We start from the raw sequence: 12,835 nt of genomic DNA on the forward strand, positions 1-12,835 counted from the left end.
TAAATCATTAACTTTGTTGCGTAATAAAGTTATAAAAAAAAATAAAATGTACTTGGGGTATCTAAAGAATAACTTTTAGCAAACTAACAGTATTGAATACTCAAGTACCCGCCTGATATATGAGGCACATTTTGCAATTGAGCTGAAATTACCGGTTCCTTGTCTCAAACTCCTTTAATTGTCATCGAAACTGTAAATAATCCGTTCGTGACTTGATGATAGTAATATATTGGGCTATGATTTTGTTTGGGCCTAAAAGAACTTATCTATTTAGAGAATTAGACAGACCTATATCAAAATGGTTCTTCACATTTGGGCCGAATTCCACTTGGGCCTGGAATTGGAAATCCAATTCTGAATCGGGGCCACTCACTCTCCAGTCTCGACCAGCAAAAGAATGAATAATGAATGCTTGTGCAGTTGTGCTTACGATGGTTACGTGTAGAAAGAAAAGAAGACTGGGAGAGAGGTCATCAATGGGGGGCTGCAAATGGTTACAAGGCCGGCGTTGGGAAGGTGGTGGGGCCATGGGCTGCTTTTCACTCTCTCTCTAATACATAAATGGGGCGGTAAGGGGGTATAAACCACAGCGAGGCTTTATAGAGGAGTAGTGGCGCGGCTCTTTGGGGGCCCGGGGTGGCCCCGGTCACTGTCGTTTTTTAGGTTAACATGATAAATTTCACCATTTTTCTCAAAAATTTTTATAGGTGTTAAGTGCGGTCACTCCCAATATATTTTCCAAAAAGCTAACGGTCATCACTGATTTTCTTTTTTTATATACAATACCCCATCGTTTGTTTTTTTTTTAATAAAACTCGTAGTTTTTATAAACAAAAGTTACAAAATAGTAGTCGATTAGTAAAAGATTTGTTTTTATAAATATTTTAGGTCTTTGCAATTCTTCGTCTAGGTACTCAACCTTAGGGATGAGATCGGTACAATACCGATACCGAAAATCCCGATTCCGAAAATCATAAACTTTTGGTACCGGTACCGAAATATTCAGTTCGGTATGGTACCTGTTTTCAAGTTAAATTCGGGAAATATGGTACCGTACCGGTACCGGTACCGAAACTCAAAACTTTGGTACTGATTCGGTACCGATGGTACCAATATCGAATCCTCATCCCTACTCACCCTTCATCTCCCATTATCATGAATATTCTAGGTGTTTATTGGTTAAAAAGTTATCTTGTTTTCTTATTGTAAGAAAAATCGTTTTAATAAATGAAGAAAAATTAGATATATAGATGCCATATTATTTGATCCGATCCGAACTGAATCGTCGACCCAATAATTTTTTGGTACGTGACTTCGATCACCCCCGTGACTGAACCCAAACTTCCCACTATAGAGGAGGGCTCTAAAGCCCCGTTTCTTATATGGAGATGACATGGAGGCGCGGTAAAGCCCCTCCACAACACACAGCCTAACGAATACAAGGTTTAAACATTCGAGGATTTTCTCGGGTTGTCATTATATGAATGGAGGTAGTACTATCATGTATAGACTATAGGATGAAGATGCAGGAATAGAATAAGGTGGTGGTGTAGTGGGCTGTGAGATTGTGGGCTGTAAGGTTGTGGGTTGAGACTTGAGAGGGACAAGCATCAACAGGCTAGAGTGATTTGCGGATTCTTGAGGGGAATCAGGAATGGAGTGTGGGCTAGGTGGAGTGGATGGGCTTTGCTGGGCTGCGGTAGCCAGGAAAAGGAATAGAGATAGTAAGGTCTGAATGGATTTCGCAAAATGCGTAAGTAGTGTTATTATTTGTGTGTTTGGCCAATGGATGAGAATGAGTTTGTCTGGACCGGGTTGTTCGGGTATACCCTTAAAACGATCAAATTCAAATAACTGTTTTCTAGTCATTTTCGTGTTTGTTTGTTTGTTTAGCTTTAACCAAATAATCGGAAATGAACGGAACAACTAAACACACGGTTTCTTGTTTGTGTGTTTGTTAAGAAAATAAAAGTGTTCGCTTATGTCCGTTCGTTAATGTTTAAAATAAACACCTTACAAACATAAATGAACGCAAATAAGCATAGCCAAAGACAAATGAACGAATGTAGCCATATTACACATTAATGCTATGTATTTCTTTTATGAACTTCAATTCAAACTTTTTAGTTAAAATGTGTCTTGTGAGAATATGCAAATCCTTATATCCAAAATTCAAAGAATTTCAAGAACTCTTTTACATATAAAAATCCATACTTCGAAAAACTTTTATATTTTTATTAATACTCTACTATTTCTTTTACTACTTAAAGTTTTTCTTTTAAATATTTGAAAAGCATTTAAAATTACCACCATAATTTTAACGCTCATGTCTGATACACCTAAGAACACAATAAAAGAGGAAACCCAATACTGTAAGAAAACCTCTCGCATCAAGTTTCGAAGCCAATATCTTTTAATTTCAAGCTTTAATCATCACATTCATGCTAAGCTTAAGTTTTAATATTGAATAATCCTACTATTTTATTATAATCATTCTAAAAATCTGTAACTTTTCGCCCAAGCTTAGTGGCTAATTTTGTTAAACAAAATCACCGTATGTGTTTATGAATATACCGATGATTTAATAACTTCCCCATTTTCGAACATTCCAAAACTAGTCTATCCCCTCCCACACGCAAACACGCCCACTATAAATAATTAAATACATTTCCACATTTTCACTTTCAAGTCAAAAAATAATATTATGGATACCAAAACCGTTGCTTCTGACGTCATCACCACCTCGAACGCCAACGCCGGCACACTCGGTAGCCACCTGGCTCGCCGCCTGGTCGAGATTGGCGTGTCTGACGTGTTTTCCGTTCCAGGTGACTTCAACCTGACTTTGCTCGACCATCTCATTGCTGAGCCCGGACTCAACCTCGTCGGCTGCTGCAACGAGCTCAATGCCGGATACGCTGCCGACGGTTACGCTAGGTCTCGCGGCGTTGGTGCATGTGTTGTCACGTTCACTGTTGGTGGACTTAGTGTGCTCAACGCTATTGCTGGTGCCTATAGTGAGAACCTTCCGGTTGTGTGTATTGTCGGTGGACCGAATTCGAATGACTATGGGACTAATAGAGTTCTGCATCATACGATTGGATTGCCGGATTTTAGTCAGGAGCTTCGTTGCTTTCAGACAGTCACTTGCTATCAGGTACGTATATATATGTGTGTGTATAAAATAATACTAGTTTTGTATGTGCATTAACGTATATTCGGTTGGTATTCAATACGAATTCCTTTGGTGTTGGTTACGCATGTTATGCTACTCTGTTATCGGTTTCGTTTAAGTTTGTTTCGACACGGGAACCAAAAAAACAAAGTATTTACATGATTAAAAAAAAATTATTAAACATCGGTGGTGCATCGATATTTATCTATATATATTAATATATATTATATATAACTAGCGCCTAGAGGTATTACTGGCTTGCTGTGCCGGGTAGGTCGGTAAAACCCAGGCGGTAACAAAACCTAAGCGTTGTCGACTTGTCGGTCCCAGGCATCGAGGTGGTAAGTTGACGCGAATTTGGTCGGTTTTCATCATGTTCGTTATGATGTCGGAACCAAAAACTATAACAAAAACAAAATTGGAATTCGGCATGCCCTTACCATCCACCATGAAGGAAGTTCAAAAGTTGAATGGTAGATTGGTATCAATTAACAGGTTCCTAGCAAACCATGCAAGCAAATCTACCCCATTCATTAACACATTGAGAAATTGCTTAAAGAAAAGCCAATTCAAGTGGACGCCTGAGGCCGAGCAAGCTTTCAGTGAGATAAAAGAATGTCTGATAAATCTGCCTGCGCTCATAGCTCCACTACCTGGTAAAACTTTAACGTTGTACCTGTCAGCAGGAAAGCGCGCCATTGGCGCAGTATTATTGGTGGATCGCAAGGGAATCCAAACACCAATTTATTATGTAAGTCGGGTGCTGACAGATCCTGAGACGCGCTACACCATCATAGAAAAGTTAGTTTTATCACTAACACATGCGTCGCGCAAGCTTCACAGATATTTCAATGGTCATCCTATTGAAGTCCTGACTGATTACAACATCCAGCAAGTCTTGCGACGTCCCGCGCTCTCAGGAAGGCTGACAAAATGGGCGCTGGAATTAGGGGAGCACACGATCACCTATAAGCCTCGTCCGGCAATCAAGGGACAAGTCTTAGCTGATTTCATCGCAGAAATCCCTGAAGGAAAAGTCGAAAAGGCTCAGCGCGAAGTAGACCCTCCGCAAGCCAATAATGAAGAAAACGTTTGGAGATTATTCACTGATGGAGCTTCAAACAACGAAGGGTCTAGCGCAGGCCTCAAACTGGTGGATCCAGAAAATCATGAGTATACTTACGCAATCAGGTTGGATTTCAAGAGCACCAACAATGAAGCTGAGTATGAAGCCCTGCTGGCTGGTTTGCGCATCGCGCACAAGTTCGGAGTTAAAAAGCTAGAGGCTCATGTAGATTCATACCTGGTAGCAGCACAAGTCAATGGCCTTTATGATGCCAAGGAGAACACCATGCCTCTGTATCTAGAGCAGGCGAAGAAACTCACCGAACAATTTGACTTTTTCAGAATCATACACATTCTGCGCAGTGAAAATAAGTCTGCCGACGCGCTAAGCAAGATGGCATCAACCAGCTTCGATCATTTTGGCAAAGATGTCAGGGTGGAAGTAATGAGCAACCCGTCAGTGGGAGCGAAGTCTGTTCTTGTAATTCATACAACACCTTCATCATGGATAACTCCAATAATGGAATTCTTGAAGGAGGGAAAGGTACCAGACGATCGCGCACAGGCGAGGAAGATAAGACACAAGTCGCAGAACTATGAAATGCTCGATGGTACGTTATATCGACGCTCTTATCTTGGACCACTCATGAAATGCCTAGACGCTGAGGAAGCAAGCTATGTGATCAGAGAGATACACGAAGGAATCTGTGGAATACATGCTGGCCCGCGCATGGTGATCGCCAAGGCAATGAACGCAGGTTACTATTGGCCAGACATGTACACGGACGCGTTAAAAGAGATCCAAAAATGCAAAGCGTGTCAGAGCTATGCGCCAAATACCATGCGGCCAAAGAACAACTTGATTCCAGTGACCTCTGCATGGCCTTTCCACAAGTGGGCAATCGATATTGTGGGTCCCTTACCACAAGCGCCAGGGCGAGTAAAGTTTTTGGTAGTGGCAGTAGACTATTTCACAAAATGGGTTGAAGCTAAGCCACTGGCAAAAATCACAGCCGAGGCAACGAAGCAATTTATTTGTAGCCACATCGTATGCCGTTTTGGCCTGCCCATGGAAATCGTGAGCGACAATGGCAAACAATTCACTGACAGGAAGATATCCAGTTGGTTCAAGGAATTGCACATCAATCAGGTCTTCACTTCAGTATACCACCCTCAAGGGAATGGCCAAGTGGAACGCGCGAACCAAAGCTTGCTGAATGGGCTGAAGAAAAGGTTGGAGGGAGAGTCCCATGCATGGGTCGAGGAGTTACCTAATGTCCTGTGGGCGTACAGGACATTAAGCAAAACCCGCAATGGCGAGTCCCCGTTCAGCCTAACCTATGGAACGGAGGCTATGATTCCAGCAGAGATTGGATGCACATCCTATAGAGTGCTCATGATGAGTAAGACGGATAAAGAGCAAGAAAGAAGGTTGGATCTCAATTTACTTGAGGGACGCAGAGAGGCGGCTATCATCAGTGAAGCTAAATACAAGAAAAAGCTAGAAAAATACTACAATCAGCGCGTGAAAGAATGCCACTTCAAGAAGAATGATTTTGTCCTTCGGAACAATGAAGCTAGTCGCGCAATACCACCGGGAAAGATGTCTCCCAACTGGGAGGGACCTTATCAAGTCTCGGAAGAATTGGGAAAAGGCGCATACGCTTTAAAAGATTTAAATGGAAAGAAGATCCCGCGCACATGGAACGCAGCACAACTTAGAAAATGTTTCATGTAAAAGTTGTCAAGTTTGTAATCAAGGCTTTTTAAGCCATTATGAATAATGATACGCTCTATTTTTTCTTAATATGCGTTCTATTACCTTTTGCACACATGTTTCACACTTCCCTTTATTAATTTTGAGCAATATGACAACATTGTATTGACATCAAACTAAAAATAAAACGAAGTAAAACATACATGCGCGAGCTTCAAGCTCAGACGCGTTAACGAGTTTTAACTCTAAAACGTCAGGGCCTTAGCCCAATAATATGAGCCTTAGCTCAAATTACTCATAGCATCCATCCTACGTATTGCGCAGCTGGACCATAAAAATACCTAAGCACAACTAAGGCAAAGCACATGCCAAAGCATAGTTGTTAAGGTCTCAGGTCGGGGCCGCGCATGAGATTATAATGGATATAGGCAGAGTAACACATACTGACACGTAAAGGCTAAAAAACTCATTCATAATTCCCTATAATAAATGCACGATAACTTCGCGCAAAAAAGGAATAATGAAATGCCAAGGCACGTGTCAGCATATTCAGAATATCGCAAAATAACTTGAAATATGACAACTGTTAAGGATTAAGTAAAAATAATTTCCTTACAACCTTGTTCAAGTTTCAATGTGTAAGCATACCTTATATTCAACAAGCACACACATGCAATATAAAGAGATGAATTGGGAATGCGCAAGATGCGAATAAGGGAAAAACAAAATTTCATTCCGAAACATAGAGGTTTACAAATTTACAAATAATGAGGTAAAAACTACAAACACAAAAAAAAAAAAAAAAAAAAAAACAAGAAGGGCTTTTCAAGTCTCTATGTTAATATCAGCCTCTTCATCTTCCTCATCATTATTTCCTCCCTCAGCATCTGGCGCAGCCCGCTCCTCGTTATCTCCAAACTTACCATAATCAAGCTGTTCGTCTTGAATATAGTCGTCTTCTGTCATGATAGCGTCAGGAGTAGGTCCTTTGGCCACGCCAGAGCCGCTGGCAGAGGTAGCGTTGCCCGCGCCATCATCATTGCCACCAGTCCCTTCACATTCATCAAGTAATTTCTTTAAAGCGCCAAGATCGGGCTGGTCAGCAAGCGCGACTATCTGCAAGTCACAAAGAACAGTATAAGTACAAAAGATTATGAAAATAAGTCAAGTAAATTCATTAAGGTTAAAATACCTGCTCAAGGATGGGAATTGGAGTATTCAAGTACTTCTCCCCCACCTCAGCCATGTCAGCGCAGACAGCGTCGAGCTGATAAGGGTAGTCGGATGGATTCTTCTTTAGCATGCCATATTCCTAACCATCCTTAAACCCTTCAGCCCGACCCACCAAGCGCGACGCCGCATTACAGTCCATCACAAGGGTCTGAAACTCGTCTGAGTATTTCATGGCATAAGCGAAACGAGTCACCCCCTGTGAAATCAGCCATTGACGGTCCTGCGCGAGGGAAGAAACAGACGTCTCAAGAGCAGGGATTTGAGAGTTTAACAACTTAACAGTTTCCTTGGCTTGTTTTAGCTCTTCTTTGTCAGACGCTGCCGCCGCCAATGCTTCATTCTTTTCCGCTCGCGCAGCATCGAGCTCTTTCTTCAGGCGCGCAACCTCACTCTCCAATAAAGATTTTTCAGTATTAACCTGCGCAATAGTTTGGTCACGCGCCTCCACTGCCAACTCCAGGTCACGCGCTCGACGCGCGTACTTGGCCGCATCTGCCTCTGCCACTTGCAGTTTCTCCCGCGCAGCTTGCAGCTCAAGCCCGCGCTTCACAAAAACAGCGTTGGAACTTGCCCGGTTCTCGCTAAGTTCTGCTTGGAGTTTCTCAGCTTTCTCTCGGGCATCAGAAAGATTCCAAGCAGAAATCTTTAGCCTCTTGCTTGGCCTCCGCAAGGGCATCACGTACCTTTATATAATCATTGCGAAGCTCTTGGGAGGCAGCAAAAAACGCAGACCCAGCAAAAAGGTGGTCATTAAGCAAATCCACGCGAGCGCGGTCCTCTTGAAACCTCCTTTCAGCTGGAGGAACAGAGTGAGCCCAAAAGTCTTCACATACGCCCAAGGATTGGAATGAGCTCTCTTCAGTGATACTCCAGCTCGGGCGGTATATGTGATCGGCTCCCTACAAACACAAAGCAACACAAAGAAACGTTTTAGTTATCTAAACACTAATTTGGAAGTATGCACAGCGGAGCAAAATAAACTTATACCTGAGGAGAACCGGCAGAAAGATTAGCGCCAGCTGATGAGCTCCTGCCTGCCCCATGAGAAAAAGGCTGCGCCACGAAATCTCGTGGCGCTATAGGGCTTACGCGGCCACCATCAGAATTTTCAAAATTAACCTCCTCATCATCCTCTATAACAGGTCTCTTCTCCTGCGACTTGGAAGAATAAAAAATAGTCTCACGAGGAGGGCTGCGCGCAGGAGGAGGTGAGGGAGGTCTTGACGCTGTTAGAGCAGCGCGGAAAATAGTCTCCTGCTCCTTAGTGATCCCAATGAAGGGAGATTCAGTACTTGTTGGAGCAGGAGCAGAACTAACGGCGCCAGCGCTAGCAGTGCCACCAGCAGCTTGTGTGCCAGCTATAATTCCTATGAAAAAACCAACAAGGAGAAATGATTCATGACTTGAACTAAAGGAAAAAATCAGACAATCAAAGCGCAATAAATACCTTGGCGCACCGCAGTCCGCGAATTAAGCATCGCCATGAAGTCCATTTTTCCCCTTTTTGAGGGCAAAACAGAGGACTTCAAAACAACCTTCGGCATAGCCTTGGCACCTTGCTGCGCCTGAGGTTGAGCCACCAACGTTGCCGGCTCTACAAACATTTGAGTGAACAAAGCTTCATTAATAACTCTATCGGAATCACGCTCATAAAACCACAAAATATAAACAAAGTATACCTGTTGGAGAAGACGAAACAGCAGGCGCAGCACCGCTTCCCTTGTCCGCCGCGCGCAGAGATGAGGTGGCAGCACCATACCTCGTGTGGACTGGAGGATTGCCCACACCTTGAGGCAAAGAAGACGAGGAAAACTTGGAAGTAAAACCCTTGGTTTTCTCAAGTCCCTTCACTTGAGTAGGAGGAAGATTCTGGGCAACAGATGCATCATCTTTTTTCTGTTTTTTACTGGCCCCTGCGCCAGTTTTGCCTTTAGCCTTGCGCTTGAGTTTTTGCGCTTCAGCTTCTGCCTCCTCTCCTTCCTCTTCCACAGGCTCTACCTCATAATTAGCGAGCGCATCTACAATACGCGCAACAGAAATGATAAAACCAAATTTGGTATTCTAAGTGCCTAAGCACAAATACAAAGGCTTACCAGGCACATCGTTGTCAAGGCAAAACTCTATGTCAACAGGAATAAACATATCGTTAAAACGATCAGGAAAGGCGGTTTCCTCAGGGTTCAGCGCAGCAGATCCACCCTCCGTATGCTCGTCATAGGCGGCGTGGATGTATTCCTTGCTGTCTGCATAAAACAAGACAAGTGATATCAGCAAAACGAATTATACTCGCGCAGAATTAATGCAATGAACAAACAACCCACCTGAGCCATCAACACGGATGACAGGCTCAGTCTCGCTGTCAGTCCACCTCTTGCTCATACCAACCCCCACTAGCGCTTCCTCGCAAATATTCTTGGCGAGGGATGGTTCATCAGATAACTTCTTAACCCATGTGCCCGTTGGGTTCTTAAGGACATTGTCATCCGCGGGCACAGAAGTGATCGCGCGCATAGTCATGCGGATTGGAATCACACCAGCCTTGACGTAGAAAAACTTCTCAGTCCAGTCATGAAGGCTCTTAAAAGTGACAGTACAGCATTTAACCTTCTGACTGCGCGGAGTAAACGAAAACCAAGAATCTTGAACCTTTGGTTTATAGAAATATTGAAAGCGGGGAGGAGTAGGCTCTTCGCGCTGAGCTTTGCACATAAACTCAAAATGAGTCATGCGCACCAACCCAAAAGGGTGAACTTGGGATATGTGAATCCCATAAAATTGAAGGAGCACACCTATAAACCTTGTCATCGGAAGACGAAGGTTACAGTGAGTAAAAAAATGAGAATATAGAGAGATATAGCCGGCAGGAGGATCCGCAGCCGTCTGCCCGGCTGCCGGGAGCAGACAACCATACTCAGGGAGAAAACCCTGAGAAGCAATGAGACTATCAAGCTCAGGCTGTTTCAACTTGCAGGGGATCTCGTCCCATCTTTTCGCCGTTTTATTCTTTCCCCCTCCTCCGACGAAGCCTCGGCAACCCGAATACCCTTGCTGGTCTTCTTCAAGTTAGAGATAACCATCGACTTCACACGGCCTTTACTGGGGGACTCGGTAGTGTCTGGGTTAAGAGACATGCGATTGCAGAATAAGAGCAATCCGATTGTTTAAACACAGAATCCGGAAGCAAAGATAAAGGCTCTGAATCGAAGGGTTAGAAGACAAGTAAAGCTCTAAAGTGACAATGGAGATGAAGAAAAAACCGTTAAAAAAGGTTTGGTTTTATAGGCCCAGGGGAGAGAAAGAGAAACAAGTAATAATCAGATCTACGCTCACGCGCCCCCACTCGCAGGCGTAGGCCAACATAAGCGCGACACGTGTTCCTGACACTGTATGAGGAGACGTGAAAGGCCACTGTAGCACCTCGAGCACACGAAAGGTCTGACACATAACGCCTCCATCTCTGATGCATGTCAACACCAACCAACCACGTGCATTGACGATTCGTTTTAACCAAAGGGATGGAATTTCGCGCAACGCACATATGAGAAATGAAAAAGAAAAGACAAACCCTATTAAGAAAGCGAACCATTGAGTCTAATATCTCCCTTACCTCGCTCGCGCGAGACAAGACACACATTAGACTGGGGGGCTTGAAGGGGTATGCACCCGCCCCAACATCGAGCGGGGTGGGTCAACCCATAAAGTACGGATAAGAAGCTTGAAATCAAGATGTCACGAAGACACAAAGCCGAAACCTATGCGCAAGCGCACGAAACACCTGTGCGTGGCGCATATCGCATATGCACACAGCGCGCACACTCAGTGTGAGAATAAGAGAAGACCCCGCGCATCCCCAGGATAGGCGCATAAATGAGACAATAATCTAATCCAAATCAGGATAAGGACAACCGTGATTGTGCTCATCAGACAACCTTCCAGAATGTATCTTTTAAGGAATAAAGAATGTGCTGAGGTTGACAGCTGCCAATGAAAGGTGGACAACTCAGCAAAGCCCATGTGCTACCACGTGATGGCACATGGGTCAGGTGAAATACCTTGGTCAGAGAATAATCAATGAAAGAGCACCAGGTGTCCTAAATACACGTGGTGCGAAGCAATAGGGGGAGGCTAAAAAGGCCCTAATTGGGTCTGAGCCAAATCATTGGAAACCCTAGCACTATAAATACTAGGCCGCCTCCACAGTTGGAGGTAGGCAAGAAAATATATTCTAAGTCCTTTACTCATTTTCACATCCTGATTATCCTCTCCTACAATATCTGATTCTCACACCGGAGGGTTACCCCAAAGAGGACCCCTCTGTCCCTTTCTGAGGGGTAAGCTCACGGTACTGTTCGTTTTGTAGGTGGAAGAACTCGTATCTCGGAAAACCATCGGTGATATAGCTCACTCGTACCCGAGGAACGTTGATCGTATACAAGTAAGTCGATACACGCTTCTTCACTAATGAAGGATAACATAAATGATCATTGACAGTTAAAAATAGAGCAAAAGGCCGGGAGAATATTCGAGGGATGGGAAGAGGGCAAGATATGTTTTGCGCCCATGTATAAATACATCACAAATACAGATTATTACGTCGCACAAACGTCTACACCTAAAGATAAAAGGCGTACTCCTGCATGGTAAGATCTCAATCATTTATAAAGTTATATTTTCAAGTTGATGTGTAAATTACTAAATTAATGAAGTTTTAAATTCAATGGTGTGACATTAGTTGCAACACATGTTGACTTTATAGATGTTTTGATTCGGTCAACTCTCCTTATTAAAATAAATCATAATTATTTCCATGTGAAGTCTAAAACCATGAGCTAGTTTATTCAAGTTGAAATATTTCTAAAAGCTCCACTTGCTAAAAAATCTAAGTGTCAATTTGACTTCTAAAACATGACACACATGGTTGACTTTGTTTTATTCTAAAGAATATAGACTTTCTTGCCACATTGATTCTACTATTCTACATAAGTTATGTGTACTTAAAATAATTTCAATAGAATTTTGAGAACCACATAGCTTATTGATTTGATATGTGGATATATGACTATAGGTGTGATCGGATTTTGTGGAAAGGTGAAGGATTGAAACAGGTTTCATACGTGAGAGGTGAATCAAAATTCTCGGATCACAGACCGGTTTATTCGTTGTTCTCTGTACAAGTAAACTTGCCTTTGAACGGGTATGGAACCACCAACTCTAACGATCCAAACACTATGGGCTCTTCGCTATTAAGGGCGTATGTAGCCAAATTCCAAGACCAAGAGTTGTTGAGCAAGACCTCGAGTTGCATAGAGAGCGCCCCTAGGTTTTCGGGAGTTGACAGAAAGTTAAGTAGCCACTAAAACTATAACACGTGTCATGTTTGATGAACTACCGGATATGTGACGTGGACAAGATCTAGCAAAGGCATTCAGAGTTCACACCTTGTTTTAGCCTTTCTTTCTTTTTTATTTGCAAAGTTTGTGACATTGGTGCATTGAGTTCATGGCTTGGATATGACCTTAGGGGTAAAATGGTAAAGTTACACGTTGGCATGGCTATGGAGAAGCCGAGCAGAAGACGATAAAAGGCAAACATAGAAGGAATTCGACCGGCTTTCAATATTATATTTCTATTTAAATTCAATTCTC

General features: G+C 43.0%; 1 protein-coding gene across 1 annotated transcript; it reads left to right on the forward strand.

Moving 5' to 3' along the window:
* Window positions 1-2,704: 2,704 nt before the first annotated feature.
* LOC143596323 (pyruvate decarboxylase 1-like) lies at window positions 2,705-3,449 on the forward strand. The gene is made up of 2 exons (XM_077075118.1): window positions 2,705-3,157; window positions 3,414-3,449. Exons 1-2 carry the CDS (start codon window positions 2,705-2,707, stop codon window positions 3,447-3,449), a joined length of 489 nt encoding a protein of 162 aa, XP_076931233.1.
* Window positions 3,450-12,835: the final 9,386 nt, after the last annotated feature.

The sequence above is a fragment of the Bidens hawaiensis genome, unplaced genomic scaffold (assembly GCF_021521415.1).
Source record: "Bidens hawaiensis isolate Kalapana, Puna unplaced genomic scaffold, B.hawaiensis_p1.1 tig00046234_1, whole genome shotgun sequence".
Classification (NCBI taxonomy): domain Eukaryota; kingdom Viridiplantae; phylum Streptophyta; class Magnoliopsida; order Asterales; family Asteraceae; genus Bidens; species Bidens hawaiensis.

Coding starts and splice junctions, on each gene's coding strand:
- LOC143596323 (XM_077075118.1), top strand. CDS start 2,705: ATGGATACCAAAACCGTTGCTTCTGACGTCATCACCACCTCGAACGCC. Junction 3,158..3,413: donor AGACAGTCACTTGCTATCAG/GTACGTATATAT, acceptor ATATATAACTAG/CGCCTAGAGGTATTACTGGC.